Here is a 27,519-nt window from a genome sequence, read left to right on the forward strand (position 1 = left end):
GTTTGAAATTAAAAAATCTTGCTAAAATCTGCCGCCTTAAACCGCCTCCATGCATTCACAACTCAAATTAATCTGTTTGTAAATGTTGACTTTCTTACAATTCGGGGTTTAAACGGAGGTTTCACTTTTCTCTGCTCCAGGAGGACCCAGTCGATCTCCCTGAAGAAGGGGTGGGTCTTGATAGCCTCCTCGCAGCCTTGGCTCACCACGCAGCCCAGACGCTTGGCTGGGTTCTTCGTCATGAACTGAAAATAACCAACAGGTACCGACAGATAAGTATGACATGTGGAAGACAGAAGGAAAGAAATCTACATCTATCAAACAACAAGGATGCGAGTTGGATGAAACGTACGGCTCGAAGAATGGACACCGCCTCCTTGCTGAGCCACACAGGATAGAGTACATCATCATGGAGAATCGACTCAAACAAGTCGTCTTCATTATCAGCCTCGAATGGCGGCTGCCCGGCCATCATCTCATACATCAGCACCCCCAAGGCCCACCAGTCCACAGAGGCTCCGTACTCGAGTTCCTGCAGGATCTGAAACCAACAAAACAACATTGTTGACGAACAAGGAGAATAACTGGAGGATAACCTGCTCCTCTGATCTCCAGCCCACCAGTTGAAAAGTCTCGAGCTAGAAATAATTTCTAATTGAATATCATCACATAAACGATAACTTAAGAAACGCTTTATGAGTTTTTGGTTCGAGATTTTTTCAATATTTTGCATTTAAAGCTATTCAGAAACTCAGGAGATCAGAAACCTCTTCAAAAATAATATAAATTACAATTACTGCCTTTTAAGAAGGCAAAGCTGATAATAGAGGAAACAACCTACACTTAAACACTAAGAGAAATCCCACGTCTCAAGTCTGATGCCTCAGATTAGGCAGACCATAATGTCTCTATATCAATAAATGCATCACACTCTTTCTATTTTCAGCAAATGGATGGGAAGGTTTTAGGAATCTGATGATTTTTTATTTATTTAAGGGTTTAAGAGTAAAAGGGTAACTAATTTTTGTAATTTAATTTGTTAAAAACTCTAAAGGTTATTTTTTGGTTTAAGGGATTTTTCTCCCTACTGCCTTCTGGGAAGAGATTTCGATGCATCTGATGCAGGTCCAGCAGATTCCAGAACAGCTTCTTTCGAACTGCCATTAGACTGCTGAATGTTTTATAAAATGGGGTTTAAAAAAGCTCTAAATCATATACCGGTCTTATTTTTACATTTTATCACTGCTGCACTTCAAAACTGGAAATCACTTGAGAGCTGTACTGAATACAATTTCTTTTTGTATACACTCTGTGTATACAAAATGACAATAAAGTCTGTCTAAGTCTACAAGTCTAAGTCTAATTCAAATAAAAAAATTCTGTATTAATCTCAGAGGGAAATTAAATTAAATTACTATAACAATGGTTCTCAGGACAAGGTAGGAACCCTTGGCGAACTGTTGCCACGTCTAAGGAGACTTATTTGCTTTCGTGTTCTGAAGCAAAGAGGGTTTTCCTTTTTTAATACTCCTTTGTTTTCATAAGTTTGACCACCTAAGTTTGAGATTCTAGCTGACTGTAGCTCACCTCAGGAGCAATGTAGTCAGGTGTGCCGCAGAATGTGGTGGTGGTCACCCCGTTGTTGATGCCCTCCTTGCACATACCGAAGTCTGCCAGCTTGCAGTGTCCCTCTGCATCCAAGAGGATGTTATCCAACTTCAGGTCTCTGTGAGAGCAGGATGTAGATAGAGGGGGGAGGGTCAGTGCCATCTGCTTCCCCAAATGGTTTAAATCAGTCAGGGAACAGGCTAAGCAACACCATGTAGAGGTAATGTCTGCAAAGATTACTTCTTGAAACATGACTTACAGTAAGCTATTAAGATCTGTTTATAAATATATTGGTTGAGTCACGGTTGGCTTAATAAAAAAGCCTTTCTTTAAGGTTTTTACCTGTAGATGACCCCATTTCGATGCAGAAACATTAAGGCCGACGTGACTTCGGCAGCGTAGAAACGCGAGCGAGGCTCATCGAACTTCCTGGATCTCTGAATCTGGAACATCAAGTCTCCTCCGTTCACATACTCCATCACAAAGAACAAACGGTCCTGTGTGCCACAGAGAGGGAGAGGTGTGAGGCAAAGACAAGCGGACCAGCTATCAGAGCTCTGTGCTTCTGTTGTACTCCTACCCGTGTCTGGAAGCAGCAGTAGAGCTGGGTGAGGTAGGGGTGGCGGCGGGCGAGGGCCAGGATGCGCTTTTCCGTCATGGTGCAGTCAACATCGTCGTCTTGAAGAATTACGTCTTTCTTTAAAACTTTGACCGCGTAAACCTCGTCTGTCCCCTTCTGCTCCGCTAACATCACCTGGTTACAGCAGGAAAAAATTTTAATCATAATAATGTACAAGAAGGGAAAAAAACCTCCAAGCTGTTGCCACAAATAAAAATCACCAAAAATGACAAAATGTTTCAAGTAAAACATAAATCTAAACTAAAAACGTTTTTTTCTAACACAAAGCTCCCAAATATATATTTTTTTCCAAATGAATGGAAGAGGATTCTGTGGGTTTCATTCAGAGTGTCAAATTAAAGGGGGCTGAGCACAAACGGGCCAAATCATAGGAGGCTTGAATACTTTTGAAAGACATTGTGGTCAAAAAGAGGTACAAATGCAATTTAAAGCAACGCTTGGTAACTTTTAGCCATTAGGGGGCGCTAGACCAAAAACCTTTAGGTTTAGCTCCACTTGTAACATTAAATTAATCTGTGAGCAAATTACGTTAGACTAGCAGATTGACAAGTTGTGGAGATACCTGTAAAATATGTCTGATCAGGTATGATTCATATCGGTTTAGTTGCCTGATAACAACTTTTAGCTTGTTAGGTTCTGGTGTCTAAGGGGAGCTCAGACTGCCATAAAGTACTGTTCTAGGTCACAGAAAGCATCAATATGAGCCAAGTGCTGTATGATGATCTGAGAAATCATTTAATTTATTTCAGCAAATACTTAGGTCAAATGTTTCTCAGTGTCTGATAAGAGTGGCTGCATGAAATATCAGGACGTAAATGCAGTTCTTTCATTAATAAAAAAAAAATAAAAAAAAGAGTAATGAAATTGATACGACAAAGAAAAACAACCTGAAGTAAAATGAATACACAACAAATAAACTTTGAGTTTAAGGTTTGCATTAGTTGTTCAGTTGTTGCCAATTACTCTCGTAAAAATATAAGGCATGTTTAACATCCGTCTAGGAGAGGACATCCCAGCTAATCCAAAGAAGGATCAGCAAAATGAAAGATAAAACAAGAGCCTTTACCCTTAAGTTTCATGGACAAAGAAATAAACAAGTGTGGTATGTTTCCAGAAGAGAGATTTTCTCTTTAGCAAAAAAAAAGAGTAAAGATGCCACAGTTTAGATCTCAAAAGCCTCTTCTGAATGAATTACAACATGTCTGGAATGATGTGCTTCAGCAGGATGAGGCGGAAGTATCTGGACACCCAATACCTGTCTCTTTGGCTTAAAAAACATGCAAATTGATCCGGAAGAACGGATCTCGCCTGGGCAGCCGAGCCAACAATTGCCCCTTATGAGCCCCCTTTCAGAGACATAGACAGGTATTGGTTATTGCAGCCTAACAAAGAACCCAATGCAACTCCCCATTCCTAAGGGGCGGACACGTTCTGGTTCAATTTCCATGTTTTCTATGCCAAAACAAGTTTTTGGGCTACTCTATAAAGCTTCTAACTCAACGCCAATTCTCACATTTTGTATTGAAAAAGCCTCCTGGATGGGAAGCGAAACATCTTCAAACTTGGAAACCAAGTCCAGTGGATTGTTTTTTAACTTTTTTTGGAATGACTATGACCTGAATGACTGAGAATCTTAACCAGCAGCACCAACATGGCAGCTCCATGTTTGGAAAGGAAGCAGACGGCATAGCAGCTCTAACTCCCAAAACAAAAAGTAAAGGATGATTTTGGGGGATTGTGTTTTTCTTTCCGGACATTCAATCTACAATGATTGTATTTCAGAGTCAAATGTAAGATCACTGACCATATCTACGACAAAATGGCCTGCATAAAATTCCGACCTCAATTTAAATGCTATAGTTTGTTTATACATAGAGATAGCAGAGCAGAAACAAAAGCCTGTTAGCCTCACTGAACAAAAGCACCGCTGTAAAGACGACTGGTTAACAATGGTGTGAGAGGCTAACAAAGCGTCTGCCATTGAATCACACTAAAATAAGGATTGCCTGGTTTCAGCACTGGTTTAGTCTCCTAAAAGCTTTAAATCTAAATTCTGATTTTGCTGTAACTTTTTTGCCTTGAATAAAAGCAGACAGAAGCCACATGATCACAAACCCCACATCTGCAGGCTAGGTTGTGAATACAAAGAGCTGACACATTGTTAAAACCTCAGAACCAAAGAGAACTCCTGAAATCTACAGGCAACCATAGTAAGACCTGCAATGATTTACAGTACAAGGCTGAAAACCTGAATAAAACATTAAGCTGCTGTGTTTTTCATTTAAAAAGCCTGTTTTATTATAGACAAAATGTGCAGTAGGCAAACAAACATCCCCCTCAAACACCTCCACGCCGTCGCACCTTGCCAAAGCTGCCTTTGCCAAGGACCTTGATAAAATTAAAGTCCTTCAGGGTCCTCCTCTGGCTCTGTCCATTCTCCCTGGCTGCCGAGGAGGAGGACGAGGAGTTGGTGGAGGAGGAGGAAGATGAGTTTTGGGGTCCCTGCTGGTCGAGCGACAGGGCGTCCTGCAGGCGGTCCAGGCCTGCCAAGTCTGTGGGTGTGATCAGAAAAGCACAGCAGACATAAGTAAACATCACCCTACATTTTTGTTTCCTTAGATTTGACTTATTATTTCGATTCTACAGGTAAAAACAAATTAAATTTAAATGACAAATAATAAAAAATTGTAATAAAAGGGCTGAATGAATCTTATTCCAATAAACAAACACATCATCTACATATGAATAGTTTTTTTCTTCCTTTTTGTCCCCCATTAATAATAAAAAAGTTTATAAAAATGAAAATCATGTATGAATATAGTTAGTCATGTCATTATAACTATAGTTATTACTTTTATTATTATTATAAGTAGCAGCAGTTTGGTTCATACCAGTCATTATTGTCATTCATCCTCTTAATATTACTATTATTATTACTGGATTGGTTAGAAGGCTCATAAATGAAAATGATAGATAAGAAACAAGACTCCACAAAGAGAAAGTTAACTTTCCACTTCTCAGCTTGCAAAGTGTGATAATGACTAAGTGTGATAACCAAATGGCGGTGGGCAGTGCGGGATAATTCACAGCTAGTCCTTGGATCTACACAAACACATCTCTCCAATTATTTCTTAAACCAGTACCTTTCCCTGGTTTAATTAATTTGAAACAGTTTTGATACTGAAACCTATCTTAAAATGGCTTTATGAGTCTGATGGGTTGTTTTTCTTTTTTTAAATAATTTTCTTGTTTTATTTCTACATCAGTGGTTTGCGTGTTCATGTGTGCAGAGTGTTACCCTGCTGTGAGGGGGAGGTGGGGACAACTGGCTGGCTGAAGCTGTTCTCCTCCGTCTGAGAGAGCTCAGGAGGAGACTGAGGAGGGTCCTGCCCTGGAGTCAACTGGAAACACACAGAGACATCATCATCATTCCTTCCGACATTAGTTTTACAATCGTCACAGGCACAATGTGAAGAAAGACATCATTATGTCTGTACTCCTTTAATGAAATATCTTTTAGATTTGATGACCCTCATAAACAGGATCAGGATGCTGCTTCTCTCTACACAAAAATGTCGAGGAGGGCTGGATGGAAGCTATCATAAAACAGAATAAATATGTTTTTCATGTCCTTGTGACACGGTCCAATAGATTTCTTTTTTTTCTAAATTCAGGTAGAAGCAGCTACATTTGCATAATTACAATAAAGTAAAGTTATTTCTGATATGTATACATTTTTTCATGTTATAACCAAAAACCTTTTCCTTTATTTCAAAAGGTCATTTTAAAAACCAGGTACTTTACCTTCCAAAATATGAAAATCCCTGACTACTCTGCTTTGGTCCATCACATAAAATCTTATTGAAATATTGAAAACATTTTTGTTATGACAAATAAAGGAGCCATTTCAAGGCGGAGGGAGACTGTAAATAGGAGGTGTCTGCAACTCTACCTGCAGAGGGATTTATATGTAAATTATCTTAGGCTCATTTGATTAAACCAAGTCAGAGTAAAATCGATGTAGGAAGATGGTAGATATTCTGTCCTTAATGGTATTTTTATATTTTTAAATCTCAGCTACATTGTCGAAAATGTGGTCCTTATTTACACCCATGTAAGATGGAAAAAATGCTTTTCTTTTCAAAGATTTCCTAAATCTTTTTTATTAAACAAAGTTTCACATTATCTAACAAACTTTGGTATCTAGCAAAGATAACTAGCAAATATAAAAAGTCATTTTAAAGTGGCGATTATCTGTCTTGTATGTTACAGGGCAAAGGATCTGTAGGAATCATTTCCTTCTCAGAAGCCATAAAAGAGCTTTTCAAGCATGAATGGAAAACTTGTGAGGTCTTCTTATCAGCACCTTAGTGAACCTTGTCTGGTCTATTTCGTTGGAAAACTGGTGATCTCCTCAGGCGGACCCAAGTCATCCACTAAGGAAGGACTGTTTACTTTCCCTCAGAGAGCAGAAAGTCCTTCCTATCCTTTCAGTTTAATGCTTTCAAAACCTCAGAGTGTGTTATATTTACATTTTATGTCCCACTTCCTGGTGTAACACAACTTCCCCTAGGGGATAATAAAGATACTTCAAATCTTATCTGGCGGTCAGGCTGCAGCATCTTAATATGACTGAAAACTAGACTTTGTTTAAAAACGTCCCAAAACATTCTTCTTCTTTCTTTTTTTTGTGATTTAAAGCTGGAACTCCTAGTGCATTTTGGATCATTTTAGTATTTTCATGAAACCAGGAATATCATCATTGTGATTAACTGTTTCTTTGTAAAGGGAGACCAAAGATTTCATTTCCTAGCTGTATAACCAAACTGTGTACAGAAACTGATGGCTCCTTATACTCCTTTATGATTAGAGAGCGGGATTCATGGTTCCATCAGTCGCAGCAATTTGTTTAGGTTTAGAAGAAGCAAAGCTGCTCCAGACAATAACATTACTACAATGTTTGACTGTAAGCATGTTGTTCCTTCACACAACGTCCAGAAGGTTTTTCCTCTTTTTTTTTTTTAAGTCAACATAATATTTAGGTGTCTGGATCATCAAGACAGTTTTGAAATGTAAGATGTAAGATCTCGTGTTCTTTTAGTTCAGCAATAGTCTTTATCTTCAACCACTCCCATGGATGCTACGGATGTTTGCTCCTCCCACCCTCTTATTCTTGAATGCAGACTGGTTGATTTTGTGCCCTAGGGCATTAAACGTTGTTCTGGATTATTTCCAGATTTTTTTCCCCCCAGCTTTTATTGTCATTACTCTGTCACAAGTACAGCATTTAACCCATCCACTTGGGGAGCAGTGAACTGCCATTGTGCAACGCCTGGGGAGCAGTGTGGGGTTAAGGGTCTTTGCTCAAGGAGCCAGAGTGGCAGTCTGTTGAAGTGGGGCTCAAACTCAGAACCTCAGGATTCCAAGCTCTATGCCTTAACCACTAGGCCGGAGTGTGATGGTTGCTTTTTAAAATTCCATATCATGTTGTCCGTTTATGGATTTTGTTATTCGTTAGGTCTGGGTGAGGAAAAATTCTGATTAAATTTCATTTAGGATTCAAAAATGGGGCCAACGGTTTCATACATACGGTCAGATGGAGTTGGATTGCTTTCTTTATGAGCCACAAATTTGCTCTATGAAGGTGACTTTAATTTTGTCTTATGAGTTGACACATTTAACAGCAACAAAAAGCAAAAGCAGAGCTAGAAATATGATTAAAAAGTTTATACTGTTTTTTTTAAGGACAGTTACCCCATATCTGCTCTGCTTTTAGGTAATAGTTTGGTTACCTTCCTCCTGCGCTGTGCTGTGTTGGAGATTTTGTCAGGTGTGACTCCCAGGTCAGAGAGCACCTTTGCGATTCCTCTGGCGTCCACCCCACAATTAGGAGCTACAGTAGTCTCACAGCGCCTGTGCACATTCATCTTACAAACTGCCGAAAAAACAAAAAAAACAAGAGAACATAAAATAAATCAGGACAGAAAGCTTTGAGGATGGAATACGGTATATAAGCAGGTCAGAGCTGGGAAAGACAAAAACAGGTGCCCATCTGGGTGGCATCTTTCCATTAAAGATGGCAAAAAAGACTTTTCTCACAGATTTTACAGTGATGACCTAATACATACAGTATATATAACACTTAAAAACTTATTGTCCCAGGCTAATAAATTCTTAGCAAATATTGTATTTTGGTCAGTTTAAAATCCATCACATTTTAGAGGTGCTAGACGAGGTCCTATCTCAGTTCAGCAGAAAGCAGGACACTAAATCAAACCCATCTGTCCAAATGCACGAGCTAAAATGACATCACTCCTTTTCTGATGGCACAACAGAGCTCCTCCAGCTGATCCAAGCTAGATTTATCTTGCTTTTTCTGAGACCTTTTCTGCATAAAATGGGGGTCAGGTCGTTTGAATTGTCTTAAATGACAGAATCGTTTTAACAGCTTTCTATCCTCTGACAAAAACAGTTTAATTCAGGAAGTTCTGAACTCAAATGGAAAACTGCACTCTTAATACACCTGTTGAAAAAATCCTTAAATGCTGACCTTGATATTGTGGTTAAGATACGGTCAAGAATCATATAATAAACAACAAAACTATTGTTCTATATTCTATTTTTTTTTCATTTTTGACTTTTGGGAAAAAATTTAGTCCTCTCTCTGTTTTTTCCAAGCCGAACCCAAACTCACCTTTACACTGAAGGCCCTGCCTCATGAGGCCCCACAGCAGAGAACCACAGTGGTCACAGAAGGTAGGCACCTTGTAGTTGTGGATACTGAACTTGTGGGGCATGTTAACACTGAAACGCTGTGAACCCACCTGCAGAGGGAGACACACCCACACAAACACCAACATAAAGATTTAAACAGAGGAAGAGTACACAGGTTTGTTTATCCAGAAGGCAGATTTCCTACTGCTCTATTCAGACAGGGAGACTTGAATGATCCTGCTGTTTATCAGTTAATACAGTTAATACAGTTGGAACCAGATTTTTGGAAGTCCTGTATATTAAGATATGAACTTTTCTTCCTGTGTTACATTATATCAGTCTGTTTTCTAAACACTAGAAAAACAATAAGTGAAAAGTTACATACTATAACACTATTTTCTTTCTAAACAACTTAGGAAAGCCCAAGTTATATATATATATATGATTTTAGACCCTGGTTTAACAATATTTCAGTCAAATGGAGAAGCAACTGTGGAGGCATTTTAGCTCTTTAAAGCCTGGACCATGAAATAATTGAAAGAAAATTATATTTTTTTTTAAATAAGAATGGTATTTGAACATTCTGACAATTTATTTAGATGGTTTATTTGCATCAATAATGATACATTAAGCATTTCTATATAATGTTTTATACGTTCTCTGTTCAATAGATGTGTCTAATTTTGTAAATCATGGTTTTCAAGAACAGAAATATTACACTGGTAATGCATAGGTCTCAAAAGTGTATCAAATATGATAAACGTGTCTTTAAAGGGTTGAAATAAAACACAAACACACACATTTCATGTGGCTTTTAGGAAGAATAATCATTGTGTGACTCAGAAAATAAAATGAAAGACGTATTATTGTCTGTAAAATGTAATAATTGGCCATTAGCCGTTATCTTTGCTGAAAGAAAAAGAGGAATTTCAGCGCCGTGTTATGTTTGTTTTTCTGTAGGAATGACTTGCACGCTTCACGAAATAAACAGCCACAGGAGTAAAGATCATGAAGTTGAAATAAAGAGTCAAAAAATTACAGCTTCGGCACAACTTGATGATCATCTAAATGTGAAATGACCAAATTAGTTAAAAAGTGGCTTAAGGAGAAAAAGGGTCAGTGTTTTTAAAGCTACAGTGTGTAATTTTTAGCGACATCTAGCGGTCAGACTGCAGACTGCAGCAACATGAACATCTCCCCCCCACCGCTTCTCCCCCCCAACAGTACGGCGAGCGTTACGGTACAAAATGTCTTCCACGACGTCCGCATCACCTACCTTCTCAAGTGATGAGGTTTGTTTACATAGATAATTTTAATACTGCCATCTATTGTTCAGTACCGTCTCAGTTCATCTCTCTCAACTTGCCGTAGTTACTTTCGAGCGTAATGGGCGATCTCGCAATCGCTAGTTTGTTGGCTCTGCGCTGCCGTAGAGCAAAGATGTCTGCCTCCATGGCTGCGAGACCCGCTCCTATGTAATTATAATTAACGAATTCTAAGCCAACGCAAATATTAAGGTTAAGAGGCTGAGCTCGTAGATGATAATAAATAACATAGTTATGTATAATATATTACATTTCTGACTGTATATCCCTGTAATTATTACACACTGTAGCTTTAAGTAACCAACACAAAGACCTGATATCAGTGCAATAGAAAATGTTTAAGAACAGGTTGGCATACACACCGGACTCAATTACACCAGCTCTGCCAGGAGTTAAATAATTCTAGTAAATACTACAGAAGTTACAGTCCAACAATACATTTAACATGTATTTATTAATGCAGTGACAATTTATGCAACACTGCAACTGCAAAGGGATTCTTGGATGGAACTTTTGTTAGATATCTCCCTTCAGGTCAAGATGCTCATACAGAGTGGTAAGGACATACACTATATTGCCAAAAGTATTTGCTCACCTGCCTTGACTCACATATGAGCTTAAGTGACATCCCGTTCCTAATCCATAGGGTTCAATATGACGTCGGTCCACCCTTTGCAGCTAGAACAGCTTCAACTCTTCTGGGAAGGCTGTCCACAAGGTTTAGGAGTGTGTTTATGGGAATTTTTGACCATTCTTCCAGAAGCGCATTTGTGAGGTCGCACACTGATGTTGGACGAGAAGGCCTGGCTCTCAGTCTCCGCTCTAATTCATCCCAAAGGTGTTCTATCGGGTTGAGGTCAGGACTCTGTGCAGGCCAGTCAAGTTCATCCACACCAGACTCTGTCATCCATGTCTTTATGGACCTTGCTTTGTGCACTGGTGCACAGTCATGTTGGAAGAGGAAGGGGCCAGCTCCAAACTGTTTCCACAAAGTTGGGAGCATGGAATTGTCCAAAATGTCTTGGTATGCTGAAGCATTCAGAGTTCCTTTCACTGGAACTAAGGGGCCAAGCCCAGCTCCTGAAAAACAACCTCACACCATAATCCCCCCTCCACCAAACTTTACACTTGGCACAATGCAGTCAGACAAGTACCGTTCTCCTGGCAACCGCCAAACCCAGACCCGTCCATCAGATTGCCAGATGGAGAAGCGCGATTCGTCACTCCAGAGAACGCGTCTCCACTGCTCTAGAGTCCAGTGGCGGCGTGCTTTACACCACCGCATCCGACGCTTTGCATTGCACTTGGTGATGTATGGCTTGGATGCAGCTGCTCGACCATGGAAACCCATTCCATGAAGCTCTCTGCGCACTGTTCTTGAGCTAATCTGAAGGCCACATGAAGTTTGGAGGTCTGTAGTGATTGACTCTGCAGAAAGTTGGCGACCTCTTCGCACTATGCGCGTCAGCATCCGCTGACCCCGCTCCGTCAGTTTACGTGGCCTACCACTTCGTGGCTGAGTTGCTGTCGTTCCCAAACACTTCCATTTTCTTATAATACAGCTGACAGTTGACTGTGGAATATTTAGGAGCGAGGAAATTTCACGACTGGATTTGTTGCACAGGTGGCATCCTATCACAGTTCCACGCTGGAATTCACTGAGCTCCTGAGAGCGACCCATTCTTTCACAAATGTTTGTAAAAACAGTCTGCATGCCTAGGTGCTTGAATTTATACACCTGTGGCCATGGAAGTGATTGGAACACCTGATTCCAATAATTTGGATGGGTGAGCAAATACTTTTGGCAATATAGTGTAGCTTAGAGTCCAGAAAATGTGCGCTGGAAGGAATTGATATCGTCTTCATGATCAGCATTGTTACCACATGTACTTGTTTTCTTGAACTTAATCAAATTTGGCACTTCTAATCATTTTTGTGTGCTAAACAGACCAAAAACAGTAAAAAATTAGAGTGACTAAACTTCACATAGTGAGGAAGGAAACAATCATGTGTGTCTGTGTGTAGGTGTTCACCTCCTCAGCTGTGTCGTCCTGCTTCTTCATCCCAGCGCACTTGGTGATGATGAGCTCATGGCAGCGCTTGTGGACGACGCAGGTACACACTGAAAGCATCCAATGCATCACAGTCACTACTGTGTTGCTTTAATTCAATTTAGGCTGCTACTGCTTCATTAGAAAATGGGGATGAGTTTAAATCCAACAAGAGGCTATCATAAGTAAAATCTTCTCATGGTCAAACACCTGGTTGACAGAACTTTGGGAGTTTGCACGTTTCCAGTTGCAAAAAGAACAATAGTCATGATAGGATGATGGACAAAGGCCCTCTGTCTGTTAAGCCAACAACCTAGGAAGATAATTGTGTATTCATACTTATACGTTTTAAGATTCACAAAAGTAAACACTTATTAGAAGCTGTATGTTATTATTATTGTTATTATTAGTATTATAACTATTGTCATACATCTGTATACAAAGTGTGTTTTGTCTGCTATAATAATGTCTTATTTAGCGTCATCTGTAATTTAAAAAAGACAAAAATAGTTAAAGGCAAAATGACAAAGAAAATGATTTGCAGTGTTTCTTTCCAATAAATATACGGAAAAGAGCAGTTGTGAGTACTGATCCTCCCAGCAAATACTTTTACTACACTTTACTTGTTAAACTTGGAAAAAAAGTACTTCAATTGAAAGATATTAAGCCGTTTCAGAAGAGTTGCAGCCATTTGAGTTATCAGTGAGTAGATCTGCAATCCAGGAAGCCCGGATTGAATTACTGATTAGGGCATTTAGACCTCATCGAATGCCAAATTACTTCCGTGATGGGGTTTCTAATTCCCACATATTTCTAGGGGGATTTGGTGACTCTGGTTTAACTTTTTACCAGTTAAAATGTTCACTAACTAATTATCAAATGTTCTGGTTGTACCAGATACTCAACTTTCTTTGTGTGCACTGAAATAGTCAGTTTAGTTTGCATACATTCTTGCAAAGAGTCCTGCACTGCATCTTTTAAAGTACTAACTATTGTCATGAATGGTGTAATACTGTTAACGAATGGCTCTGCATGTTGGCTTCAGAACAAATCACATCTGTCACTCAGCAACTTGTAATCCTCTCCCATGTTCTCCGACTTCAATAATAAATGAAGTGCAATGCTATATGAGAAATTCGGACAGGGTACTCACCCTGACACTGATATCCCTGCTTCCCCAGCACACCCCTATCAGATCAGACAAAAAAAGAGACTTCAGCATCATCAGCCAGGCTGCTCTAATTAAACCCAGCATGGGTTTAATGCAAATTAGATGGAAAAAGATTTGTTTATGTGTCACCTACCATATAAAATCTCTGCAATGTGAGCAGTAGGTCGGCTGTCTCAGGTAGGTGGCCATGAACTTATGTCCGTTGACTTGGTGGACACGTCTTCGAACGGCTCCTTGCCGCCGACGAGGACCAATTCTCTCACGGAACACCCTCTCTTCATTCTCATTTGTCCCAGAAGCTGTGGATTAAACACAACCACAAAGGTTCTTTACAAGATCAAGAGTACAGACGGATATTTTCACGAGTAGGGCTGGGCAATTAATTGCATTTGCAATATAATGGCAATTCAACAAAATGCAATTTTCACATCTCAGAGGCTCTCAATTTTGGTTATATTACATTTAACAAGAGTAAGTAGCTAGATTTCTTATTCAAGCCCTTTAGGTGCCAGTAATATGCTTAAAGTGGTTTTGCAACCACACAGATGAGAAGAGAGAGATGCACCTAACTCGCAGATTCATGCCTGCAAATAGAAGATAGCACTTTTCCACACAAAGGTTAAGATAAAGTCCTGAAAATGTAATCAATCTGAAATAATGGTATAATCCTATTTTTCGTTTTTGGGCAAAATCATTCAGCCCTATTTAAAAAAAGCTGTTTTTGGTTTGTCAATGTATCATTGTTTAAAGCGTAGGTCTTCAACAGGGGGTCCGCGACCCCTAGGGGGTCCACAGAGGTACTGCATGGGGGTTGCGAAAGTTTTGGTTGATAACTTTTTTTTTTTATATTCCCCCCTGCAATTTTTTCCACTAATTGAAATGTCTTTAAATACACTTTAACATGAATTCAACACACTGCAGTAAATGGATAAATGGAAGCAGAAGATGTCTTTCAGTCATTCAGCGATACACGGGAGCTTTTTCAAGCTGGGCACCGTTTCATACTTCATACTTATACTACTTCATACTATGGGCCGGATCTATCAAAGGTTTGCGTGTATAAAAACGAGAGCTATTTCACTGCGCACGCTAAAAAATGTACAAACTGATCTATCAACAGCGTGCTAAAAGGATTTGGTCTTTAAAACGTGCTAAATAGCGCCTCTTATCCATTTAGTACTTTTTCTGCAATGAATATGCAATATGGGGCGTTTATACACAAAAGTGCGTCTTGTGGGAGGAGAACATGTAAATATATTAATTTAGCACTCGCAAAGTGATTTATTAAACCTGAAAGCAATTTTGCTAACGGTATCTGACCCTATATTTAACATGTTTCAAAAGAAGGTGCAAATGGTCTGTATGCGTAATTGCGCACACATGGCAGCGGTTATAGTCGCAAGAAGGAGACATGGAAATGAAGCAGGGAGACGCAGAGAACGCATTTTTTCACTCCGTGTGAATATTTTTGCAATGAAGGAGGAAACGATCTTTAAAACATATCGTTTATCCTGCATTGCCATTTTGGAGCTGTTGGGGGAACTCAGAATGGATTTGGAGCCAGCCACAAGGAGGACCCACGCAATACCAGATATCACAAAACTCCTTGCAACATGGCACTTTTTTGCATCTGGGTCATTCCAGCGTACGGTTGCAGCGAGAGCTGGGATCTCCCAATCTTGTTTTTTCAGAAGTGCTGTCCGAAGTGCTGTCCGACGGGGTCGGGGTTCTCCCCCTGCGCCTGTGGAGCAACGTGCCAAATGCTGCGGGTATGCGTACGCGCAGCACACATACACTATATTGCCAAAAGTATTTGCTCACCCATCCAAATTATTGGAATCAGGTGTTCCAATCACTTCCATGGCCACAGGTGTATAAATTCAAGCACCTAGGCATGCAGACTGTTTTTACAAACATTTGTGAAAGAATGGGTCGCTCTCAGGAGCTCAGTGAATTCCAGCGTGGAACTGTGATAGGATGCCACCTGTGCAACAAATCCAGTCGTGAAATTTCCTCGCTCCTAAATATTCCACAGTCAACTGTCAGCTGTATTATAAGAAAATGGAAGTGTTTGGGAACGACAGCAACTCAGCCACGAAGTGGTAGGCCACGTAAACTGACGGAGCGGGGTCAGCGGATGCTGACGCGCATAGTGCGAAGAGGTCGCCAACTTTCTGCAGAGTCAATCACTACAGACCTCCAAACTTCATGTGGCCTTCAGATTAGCTCAAGAACAGTGCGCAGAGAGCTTCATGGAATGGGTTTCCATGGTCGAGCAGCTGCATCCAAGCCATACATCACCAAGTGCAATGCAAAGCGTCGGATGCGGTGGTGTAAAGCACGCCGCCACTGGACTCTAGAGCAGTGGAGACGCGTTCTCTGGAGTGACGAATCGCGCTTCTCCATCTGGCAATCTGATGGACGGGTCTGGGTTTGGCGGTTGCCAGGAGAACGGTACTTGTCTGACTGCATTGTGCCAAGTGTAAAGTTTGGTGGAGGGGGGATTATGGTGTGGGGTTGTTTTTCAGGAGCTGGGCTTGGCCCCTTAGTTCCAGTGAAAGGAACTCTGAATGCTTCAGCATACCAAGACATTTTGGACAATTCCATGCTCCCAACTTTGTGGGAACAGTTTGGAGCTGGCCCCTTCCTCTTCCAACATGACTGTGCACCAGTGCACAAAGCAAGGTCCATAAAGACATGGATGACAGAGTCTGGTGTGGATGAACTTGACTGGCCTGCACAGAGTCCTGACCTCAACCCGATAGAACACCTTTGGGATGAATTAGAGCGGAGACTGAGAGCCAGGCCTTCTCGTCCAACATCAGTGTGCGACCTCACAAATGCGCTTCTGGAAGAATGGTCAAAAATTCCCATAAACACACTCCTAAACCTTGTGGACAGCCTTCCCAGAAGAGTTGAAGCTGTTCTAGCTGCAAAGGGTGGACCGACGTCATATTGAACCCTATGGATTAGGAACGGGATGTCACTTAAGCTCATATGTGAGTCAAGGCAGGTGAGCAAATACTTTTGGCAATATAGTGTATTCAGCCACATACCACCTTAGGGAATAAAGGTTGCCAAAGTTTTTTCTATATATATATATATTTTTTTTTTTTTCACTGTAAGATTTAAATTTCTTAATGCACTAGTTTGTACAAACTACTTTGCAGCAAACCACAAAACACGCAAAACCATCATTTAAATAGGGCGTCTCCAACAGTTTTGCACCTGCCACCCGTTACGCAATCACTCTTGTTAAATCACCCGCAAACCATGGTTCAGCCCCTCGCGCAAAATTCCAGTTTGCGAGTGCAAATTACTGCACGCAAAATTGGATCTTGATAAATCCGGCCCTATATGTATAATTAGGGGGTCCCCGCTCCATCTTGCCATCAATTTGGGGAGTCCTTGGCCTGGAAAACCTTGAAGACCCATGGTTTAAAGGGTAAATCCAAGTCAAGTCCAAACTCTTTTATTCCAAAGGTCAAATCTTAGGTCACTTGAATTAAATCATGTCAACGTTCGTGTATTTCGGAGGGAGGCAGTTGACTAAAGTCTTTCCCTCCTAGCAGGAGGCTTTCTAAAGGCTTGAGACTTTAGAAAGTCTCAAGCCTTTCATTCTGAGTCTAGATCATGTCTCCCTCAAGTGTTTAAGGGACAGGGACATGTAGAAACTTAAGTTTTCAGCTCCTATTATATATGTTAAGAATCATATCTTTTAGAGTTAAACTCAAGCATATGAGGGGTAAGTCCAAGTCAAGCCTGAATATTGTTTTATCAAATGCATTCCAATCAGTTTGCCCATCAAACTGCATTGATGTAAGTTATCAATTCAGATAATTTGCCTGCTTAGTTTTCAGGCCTGATTTTATACCAAGATGTATGAGGAAAGTTAATTTGTTCTAAAATTATCCGCAATCATTTACCACAGACTAAGGTTTGAGGGAATTTCTTGTGATCAGTATTATTAACCTTTTGAGCCACTGGTAGCACAGATTCAATAAACCTTCCCTGCAAAATATATCAAATGTATCGCTGTCGGAAGCCTGAATACTGGCTTAATTTCAAATTAAAGTATTCATACTGGTGGTATTAAGGATCAGTTTAGAGATCGGTTAAAGTGACAACATTCACATCTTCAGTTGGCCTAGTTTGCTTTAAGAAATAGAACTTTAGACCAGGCCCAAAGGTTGCTGCAGATTTTTCCAGTGGCAGCAATGCCAGTCTGTCTCATATATTGGTCAGGATAAAAAACAGGCCATCAATCAAATACCTTTAGTTACCCTATTCCCAACAAACATTGTGTACAACAATCTTCCACCGATCTACTTATTCCCCTGCTGTCAACTTTTCACTGAATACCATAAACACCTGATTGTTTGAGTGTGGGTATACTCAAATAACTGAGATATATTGTCTTATATCTGTCTTATATCTCTTCTTCTACTCAATAAGTGTTGGGATCCTAAGGCTTGCCCACCAGAGGGCGCCGAGGATCCTTTTCTGCTCTCTTTGTTTTTCCCTTAGGGTTGGAGTTACTGTGGGGATCTGGAGTTTACCCTCTGTCTCCAGCAGGATGCGCTGTGGGTCTTCTGGAGCTGGAACCTTCCTGCACACCTGTTCCTAATCCTCTTATCAGAAGACCTCTCCTTTATAAGCTCCTGCCTGTCCTTGATTCCACGCCGCAGTGTTGATCTTAGTTGGAATCCTGTCTCTTCGTGAAAGCTCTGGATGAGCTTAACCACCTGTCTCCTCGTGAAGCTCTGGATGAGCTTAACCTCCTGTCCCTTCGTGAAGCTCTGGTAGAGCTGTCTCCCTGGCAACCTGTCTCTGGTCTGCAGCTCTGGGAGAGCTGCATCACAGGAAACCAGTCTCAAGCCTGAAGCTCTTGGAAAACCTAACCTGCTAAGCTGCCCTGGTGAGCCAACCCAAAGATTCCTACGTGGTTGAAACCTGACGACCCCTATGTGGAGTTTCCCTAGAGGTGCCCATGTGGATTTCCCGTTTCTTCCCTGTTGTTCTCTGAGCTGAGCTGGAAGCTCAGCTTTGCTAAGCTAACAGCTAGAGGCTTAGCCCCTCATGAACTCAGAAACCAACATCTCCCGTTTTCCCGCACAGACCCCAGTGAACCTGTCCACTGCCTGAACTGTTTTCCACTCTATTATCATTGTGCTTGTGCCTTTAATAAACTCTTTGGACTTTTTACCAGTGCCTCTGTGTGTGTTCTGCATCTTGGGCTTTACTCTTAGAGAACCCATCATGACAATAAGGTTGCTAGGTTGTGGGGGTAGCAACCTTGTGGTTAAGGCATTGCGCTTGGGTTGCAGAAGTTCTGAGTTCAAGCCCCACTCCCACAGACTTCCACTCTGAGTCCCTGAGGATGAGCCTTAACCCTACGCTGCTCCCGGGATGCTGCACAATGGCAGCCCACTGCTCCCCAAGGGAAGGGGTAAATTCAGAGAGTTCATTTCTTTGCTTTACACTTGTGACAGTGTAACGACAATAAAGCTGAATTCTATTCTTCCTCTCTTACTTCACATCCTCTTTTCCTGGTTTTGTAAATGAAGAACCAGAACGCATTCACACTGCAAGTGAGCTCAACCAGGGGTTTAATAAACTGTGCCAAGACTGGCGTTAGCATTCAGGACACAATTCCCCATACGTTCCAGACTCAGGGATGTTTTCACTCTGCTGTGATCCAGAACCTGGACTATGGCATGCTAGTAAGTGTTTAAAAGGTTTGGTGGGAATGTATTGTCAAATCTAAGCACAAAGTCAAATTCCTAACTTGTGTCTTACCCTTTTTGATCTTTTTGAAAGATTTGAAGACTAAAATATGTTTGGAATGAGGAATGGCTTAGTATATCTCGAATCTGAAGAGTTGAGAGAGCGACTACTAAAAGGACTTTTGGGTTTCTTTCTATTTAGCAATATATCTAAGACTCGAGTTTAAATAGTCTTCACTCTTTGTTTTTGAAACTCAACCCACATCTTAATCTTTCCAAGTTCTTTCCACACTTATGACTTAAGCACTTCCACTTTAGTCAGGTAGAACTGTCTTCTATCAGCTGTTTTATTCTTAGACAACAGACCGTAGAAATAGAGATTTTGCATCATGCTGCTCAGGATGTTTAATCATTCAATGGCTTCTTATCCTCCTCAACAAATCCTCCCTCTATCAAAAAGCACCCCACACCTACCGGAGGCCTATGCATATATACGTTTGCAAAGCTATTTATACTGCCATGTGTGGGCACAAAAACGAAGGACAGCATATTAAAATACTCCTCCTCGATGAACTATTTCCAACGAGTCCTTTTTACTTCCTTTCTACATCCCCCCGAAAGATAAATGCTTTCCAAGAGTAACCTTAAGACAAGAGTACCACCTCCACTAACTCCCACACACACTCCTTCCCTTGGCGCTCCTGTCCTAGTTAGCCTTTCCCTCACTCCCCCAGCGTCTCTCTCAAGGGTGCGCTGAAAATGTGGTTACTTCTGAGCCTCTCCAGAGTTCGATTACAGACAGGATGTCTAGGGACTTTGTGTATCTAGATATGAGTGTAAATCTTCATGTATCTGTGTGTGATGCATGTTGGTTGGAGGGGAACTGCAGTTAAATAGACCATTACGGAAATCATTTTGCTTTACATAATACATCATCCATCTGTCTCAGAAACAAAAACGCACAGGCACCGAGTAGTAGAGGAGAAGAGGCCTAACAACCATTAAGATATTGTCTTGGAGACGGGCGTACTCTGGACCTGAAGAACGACCATCTGGGAGATGGGCACCAGATAAACAGAAACGCGTATGTTCAATTATGACAAAAACAAGAAAGGTGCTGACAGCAAAAAATCATAGCAGAGGCTTCAGAGAAACAAAAATGGATTTTCAAGGCACAATGAGAGGACAATGGATGTAGAGAAAAGCTTGTGATGCAGTTGTCCGATACAATCTGTATTCCCACAGCACCGCAAAAACCTGGTTATATTAAAAAAGAAAAACTGTGACAAAATTTTGCAATGACAAAAAGGGACAATATCCCTATGCTTTAAAGGAAGCAACTTTTTTGAAGTCTGAGCTGTATTAAGGTTTTTGTTTTTTTACTTGAAGCCTTGTCATTATGATCCAGATTCTGATGTGAAAGCAAGAAAAGAAGAATTTCTGCTTTTGTTATTTTGTATTGACAAGGTCTGCTAACAAACTGCTGCTCAGGCACGACAATCAATCAATCTTTACTGAACGAGAACTTTTCATACACAGCAAACACAAAGAGCTTGACAGAAACAGGAGGCAATGAAAATAAAGAAACAAAATTAAGAGTTGAGGAAGATTAAGTGAGGAGAAAATTTCATGACTGTGAGTGGCACACTAAGTAGCATGGCTTTACTGCAATAGAGGTAAAGAATTTCACAAGAAAACTACCCAGTACCTTCTCCTGGTGGCTATTCTGGTTTTTCCATGTCGATAAACAAAGTACTTATAATCTTTCTAAAGCTAGCCAGATAGCTCTCACTGTTGAAATCCACAATACATTTAATCTATTCTGAAACAAAACAATAACTCTGAGGTCTGGTGTAGGGTCGTAGATGCCTAAATGTCCACTAGGGTGCAGCTGATTTAAGCAATTAAGGTTTTAAACGTGGAGGTGCCATGGGGGAGGGACTTCAAACTTTCCAACTCTAGGAGCAGATTTCAAATGTAGTTGGGATTTTGCTGCCACCTATTGTGGCTGGGGCTCCAGCCTTTAGCTAGGAATATTTCATAGGGTGTACACCTTGGTGTATAACATCTTTAGGCTTTTCACAATTGGGGGTCCAGGGCTATCCTACCCTGGAAAATGTTGTATTTTAGACTCTCTGAAACGTTATTTCCTGAACTTTGAAGTGTAATGCCGCTAACTTTTAGTCTTTGTTCCAATACTACTGTTGTCCTGATTATGGGAAATATGTGTGCTTGAGAAGAGGTGGAAATTTCATAAGGATGACATGAAATTATTTTTAGGTACAAGGTTTAATAGTTTAACTCAAACAATCAGAAATCAAAAAAGTGTCTTCTACTTAATTTTTGGTGCCTGTTCACAGGTCAGATATGTACAGATGCGTGTAACGCAGAGAGTGGCTTGGCTATGCTTGCTGTGATAAGTGGGTAAAAAGTAGCTTTGATATGTTTTTTAAGTGAGAAAGTCCACCTCAAAACAATGTCTGTGCAGTCAGTTCATCAAGATTATGATCCTGCCTTCAAATATTATTTTGCTGTCGGAGGCTTGCAGAACCACACATACCGAGGCTGCGCTGTCACTGGGAATCCCCAGCAGCAGCTGCCTCAGGCCAGGTCGCCTCTTGGGGGATTTTTCCCTACTGTTCCTGGCAGCTGGAAGTAGATGTTAGCATTTTTCAGGTATGTGGTCCAAACTGCTGGTACCAAAATAATAAAAGCGCTTGTATTTTGCTGGTAGGTTTAGATATTTTAAGTTAATTTAGGCTTTAATAAACAATTTCAGGTAGTGATCACAGTGCTCTGCATCAGCAGCTCTGTCTGTCTTCCTGCCAACTCCCAGAACAGTTTATCTGTCTGGTTGATGTGGCTCGTCAAGCAGCAAAAATTCAAATTTTCCAACTCCAGCATCTGCTGCTCGTGAAATTTTGACCTTTTGAGCAAAGTTTCCAAAGTAAAATTGGAGCATACCAAAGCAGTACAACCCAAAAATGTACATTTTTTTTATGTTTTTAGTAAAACGGTGTACAATGTAAAACCTTACGCATTGCTAGCTAAAAGCCTGACGGGGCTCCATACAATAAAGAAAGCTGGCGGATAGTCCCAACCCAGCTTAGTGTGAATATGACCCAATATCGTTACTAAAGTGTTAAAACAGCTAACAATAAAATTATACTCGATAAAAAGCAGTTAATCTGCACATTGAGGGTCTTACAGTAATTGTTTCAATAAAAAAATAAATAAAAAACTTTTTAGGGAGGATTTATGGCCCTAAATAATATTTATGTATTAGGGAACTCAAGGGCTCCTAATTTGGACTAATAAATCCAAAATAATATTTTTACCAGGATCATAAGTCATTAAAATACTTTTTTACATTAATAAAACTTCTTTCGTTTGCAAAGGCAAAATAAACCCCCAGAACATTTTCAATGCCTTTTGGTTATTATTACCCCTTGTTGCTTTTCCCTGGTTACGGGATGAGAGCGCAAGAAAATGACTGTAATGCAATTTCATACTGACTTATTAATTAAATCTACACATTAACAGAAAAATGAAAAATATGGATGCTTAGAGGATATCTTAATATATAAAACACTTTTTTTTTAAATCCTTTTTAAATATTTAAAGAAAAATAAGAAGCAACTGTAAAAGTCCTAAAAAACCTTGGAAAAGAAAAATATGTACATGGAAACGAAGCCTTTATTATTCACATAAAGTGCTGCCTGTGCTGAAACTGTCAATATATTGGGCTGGAGGATTATTTGATTGTCAGCAGTAGGGATCCATCAGTAGAGGTTTTTTTAAGCTGAAACTGATCATTTTGACATGTGTCTATCTGATCACCGGTACTTGCTGCAGATTTTTTAGGCTATTGCTTTTTCTTCCTGCCTTTACATAGTAAAAATTACACAATTATAAATTTTACGTCTAAATGTCTAAATTTTAAACAAAAAGGAAACATTTTATGAAAAAGAAAAGAAAAAAATTAATTGCTCTGTACAATTAATTGATTTTTAGGATAATCATTGATAATCATTGAATATCTAAATAAAGGCTTCAGATATTTGAAGACAACGCATGTGTTTACTTAGAAGAAAAAATATCTCTAATTTTTTAATCTTAGGAAGCAGTAAGAAAGCCGCCCAAAATTACATATACACGCCTGATTAGACAAAAGAGATTGTCAAGTTGAGTGGAGATTTGTAGGGGACCCAAAATGCAGGACGGAGGCAGAGATGGTTCCTTGCAGATTTAATGGTGAGGGTGTTGGCAACTGAAGCATAAATCTAGTAATAACAAACCAGGGAACACAGGAAACAGAACAGAGTGTAAAACAAAACTTCAGGAGGGAATGAAGAGAATCCAGCCAAGAGTAACTGCAGAGGAGGGGTATATATGGAGAACAGAACAATGAATGAAGTAATAGACTAATTGGGAGCAGGTGAACAGGAGGGGGGGTCAGGGAATAACAAGGGACTACAATAAGGCTTAAATATAACTAGGAAAGAACTTAAATGACACTAAAGGAAAATGACACCAATAAGTAGAAAACACAGAATGACATAAATCAAAGTGTAACTGAAAAGATCAGGACAAAGAGGTTTTTGTAGTTTCGCAAATAGAAATATTAAGTCTATAATTATACCCTAACACAGAGAGGTAAAAAGTCCAGGTGAAATCTGGACTTTCTATAAGCATGATACGAATAACTCCAAACAATTACGTTTTTCTTGCTAAATTGTAGTAATCTGCAGAAGTAGCCCCTATTCTGAATATAAGTGATATTATAGGTATGAACAACAGCTGTAACAGGGTGGAGAGAGGAGGGGGAAAAAAGAAGAAAGTACAGAAACATATCCTTCCACTTTCTGAAACTGCAGAGAACAGATTGCACCATGGGGAAAAAATAAATCTTCTAAAAATACCACCTCTTCCTCTACTTCTCACCCTCCGTCTCTGCAACCATTATTCCTTTCCATCCTTTCCACCAACACACACACACACACACTCCCTAACACACAGACCATTTGTTTTCATCAGCATGCATTAACATGATGAGCTTCTGAGCCTGCTGAACTGAGGAGAGAAGGTTCAGGAGTGGGAGGAGAGTGGGTTGTGAGGTCACCACGGAGTGGCCAATCATCTATGAGGAGGGCAAGACATGGATGCCCGAGTCTGCTGCTGCCTCTGCAGTGTGTGTGGTAATCCCTGGTTCAATATCACCTACTATTTTAAGAATCTGCTCACTTTCTCGTCCCCTCTCTTTGTCCGCTTCTAAACAGAGAGATATCCTCTGCAGCAATCTGCCGAGCCTCTCTGCTGCGCTCTACTCTGTTCGGTTATCCAAGCACCATCACAAAAAAAAAGAACACAGACGCTGAGTGCAAAGCAGAGAAACGCTTCTATTTATAACTAGGTGCAAGGATGCACATGTGCGGGTGAAACCCACTCTTATCAGGTGGCATGAGGCCGAGGGAATTTGTGTGGACAGAAAGGAATTCTGGATGTTTGCATGTTTACTTTACGGGAATGGAAAAGAATTTAACAGAGGGAATAATATGGAAGAATCTAGGAATCGTACAGCTTTTCAGGAGAGCAGGGCTTTGCAAAATCATTTCCTTCATCAAGTTTTAAGGCAGGGGGCTAAAAAGTATCATGTTAAATTTGTACTATTCGACCACTTGGGGGCGTCGAAAACAAGCTATGCATTCAAATTTAGCATCATTTTCTCCTTTTCTAAGGCAAAGCTGCCTATGCCTTCATCACAGATGAAGGTTTAAAGTTTTAGGTTCTATATGCAACTATATAAAACCAGAAAGTGAAAATAAAATTAATAAGAGGCAGGCATGCGCTGACCATCAAAATTCTAAAAAGAAAAGGCAAAAATATACACACCTTAACCTGCCTGTGTCTACTGTAAGAGGAGGTTTATCTTGGTAGGGAAAAGTTTTCGAGACCCAAAGTAGCATCTTGGAAAAAAATAACGTTTAAGCAGCATGAAAGAAGAAAAAAAATTCCATTCCATAAAGATAACTTGAAGAGTTTCCAATACGCTACAGCATCTTTTGCTGCAACTACAGGATTTAGTCATAATAGACTAAGTTGAAGCTTCAAATCTCTTACAGTACATAAAGGTCTGTACTCTAATAGGTGTATGATGTTCCTAAAACTAGGTCAAAACAGAGATGGTTCACTACGTACAAAATCAACCTTCTTCCATGGCCATTTCAATCATCGGTTGAGCTCAAGGGAATAAACTCTACGGAGTTTGTGCAAATAGTCAAAGATCAGTGTGAATGCTCCAACCTTGCAAAAAAAGAAGACTGACTGGTGTCCAATTATCAAAAGTCAAGTCAAAAGATTGGTCGCTGCATCTACAGGTGCCAATAATTGTGTTGATGGAGATTTTTATAAAAACATTACATGCATTATTGCAATTTTTTATAACAGATAAATATATATATGATTTTTTGCATATGTTTCTTCTTTCAAGCGAAATAAGAGCTGATAAAAATGGTGTCAGAAGCGCAATAAAGCGATTCACTGACTAGTTGAACTATAAGCCGATAATGTGATTGAAATATCGAATTTAACCTTTTATGATCCTGTGATTACGGACAGCGTTATTATCCCTACAGTGGACAGGTTATCACATAAGAGCTACATGTCTTTTTTTATAGTGTGTTACAGAATATCCACATCATTAAACTGACATTCACTTCAGAGGCCATTAGATAACCTGTAATGTCTATGGTATTTTATTTGTTTTTCTGGGTTTTATGATCAAACTCTCTCTGCTATCTAGGTGGATTCCCAAAACTAATCACCTCTCGGGATGAATAATCTATTCTGCATCTAAATCTAAATTAAGCCAAGGAATTATTTACTTGTACATAAATGAAAAATAATATGTACATAAAAATTTGTCCTCGCAGGATGAAATTGATAATAAAAATAAACCAAACAGGATAAATATTGATTGCCATGCTGAAGATACTGAGCTGTTTATTTATGTAATCTGAACATTTTAATCAGTTTGTCAGACTGTTAAGCTAATTGAAATTGTTTAGATAATTGACCTTGATTCTGAGTGTTTTAGACTCCGATTGCTTTGCTTTACTTGGATAACATTAACTTTTCGTCTAGGAACAATTTATACAAAGAACCTTTTAGGACCTTTTATGACACTTATAGAGAAAAGCTTTCTAGGAACTGTTTTTTCCAGGTCTCTTCTCATTGAAAAACCAGTCTGTTCTTTTGTTACTTAACTATTAGAATGTACGGAAGCGCATTCATTAGAATACAGTTGGTCAAGGAAAAGATAAATAAATAGTTTTTTTTAAGCATATGAACTGACCAAGCTGCATCTAATCTTTATAAATTAGAATAGTGAATATCCCCTGAGAGCTAGTGTCTGGGAAGCTTGATGGGGGAAAAAATGAATGGAGTCGGCCAACAGCTGGAGAGGAGTTTGCATGACTCAGAAGATGAAGGGCTCACAACTTCCAGGAAACTGAGGAAAGATTTAAATTTTTTAGCCTGCAGTTATTGTATATATATGTGTATAATGTGTATTTTGTTTAAAGGAAACTAAGGCAGTAGAACAGGGCATCCAGGTAGGAAGAAGCACACACACGTCCAAATTGCAGATGCTTTACTAAACTACTTTCTGGAAGTCTGAGGAAACTTTTAGCATGACCTGCATGACTGAAAATTTTCACTGATATTTTACCTTTTTGTTTTTTTTACTAATTAGCACATTGTTTTTATAATTCTTTGTGGCACATGATTTAAACTACATTTTAAAGCATAAACAACAAATTCTTCTGGAATTTATTTTTAACATGGAATAAAGTGGGGATTATAATGCTGTTTTAATTCCACCCAAATCAAACCAACACAGTTTTGAGATTCAACCCTTTTCAAAATACAGGTTTTGTGAGCCCTTTCGTTGTTTGCAGCAGTAAAAACATGGCATTGCTGTGATCTTACCCTCAGTCGTGGATCCAGACAGATCAATGACCACGTAGACCTTCCCCTCAGGCTCCAAGTCGATCTGCAAAGACAAGGAGGCGAGAAAAAGCAAATGAGAGGGAGAAAAATGCAGCTAAACGGTGAGAGTAGAGGAAGGGGCTGTCCTGCAGCACAAACAAACACACCAACCCACGCACAAGAGGTCATTATCTTCACTAAAATTACACTTCTCATTAGCACTTGTATCATTATCACCATTAGCACTATTGTCTTTATAACTGTTATTTAAGCATCATTATGGACCTCGTTTACT

General features: G+C 39.8%; 1 protein-coding gene across 1 annotated transcript in view; it reads right to left on the reverse strand.

Annotated features, from left to right (window-relative positions):
• The window catches only part of prkcea (protein kinase C, epsilon a), a 65,265-nt gene that overhangs the window by 4,685 nt on the left and 33,061 nt on the right, over positions 1–27,519 (reverse strand). Inside the window, exons 2-14 of the mRNA XM_038282511.1 lie at positions 27,225–27,288; positions 13,643–13,808; positions 13,492–13,526; positions 12,321–12,409; positions 8,943–9,072; positions 8,041–8,183; positions 5,547–5,649; positions 4,610–4,800; positions 2,189–2,362; positions 1,951–2,105; positions 1,588–1,726; positions 353–541; positions 99–245 (exon numbers count right to left, since the gene is read on the reverse strand). Of these exons, the coding sequence (XP_038138439.1) occupies positions 99–245; positions 353–541; positions 1,588–1,726; positions 1,951–2,105; positions 2,189–2,362; positions 4,610–4,800; positions 5,547–5,649; positions 8,041–8,183; positions 8,943–9,072; positions 12,321–12,409; positions 13,492–13,526; positions 13,643–13,808; positions 27,225–27,288 (1,725 nt within the window). The remainder of the gene's footprint in view (positions 1–98; positions 246–352; positions 542–1,587; positions 1,727–1,950; positions 2,106–2,188; positions 2,363–4,609; positions 4,801–5,546; positions 5,650–8,040; positions 8,184–8,942; positions 9,073–12,320; positions 12,410–13,491; positions 13,527–13,642; positions 13,809–27,224; positions 27,289–27,519) is intronic.

Source organism: Cyprinodon tularosa, unplaced genomic scaffold (assembly GCF_016077235.1).
Source record: "Cyprinodon tularosa strain WSP-4 unplaced genomic scaffold, ASM1607723v1 ctg185, whole genome shotgun sequence".
NCBI classification, from domain to species: domain Eukaryota; kingdom Metazoa; phylum Chordata; class Actinopteri; order Cyprinodontiformes; family Cyprinodontidae; genus Cyprinodon; species Cyprinodon tularosa.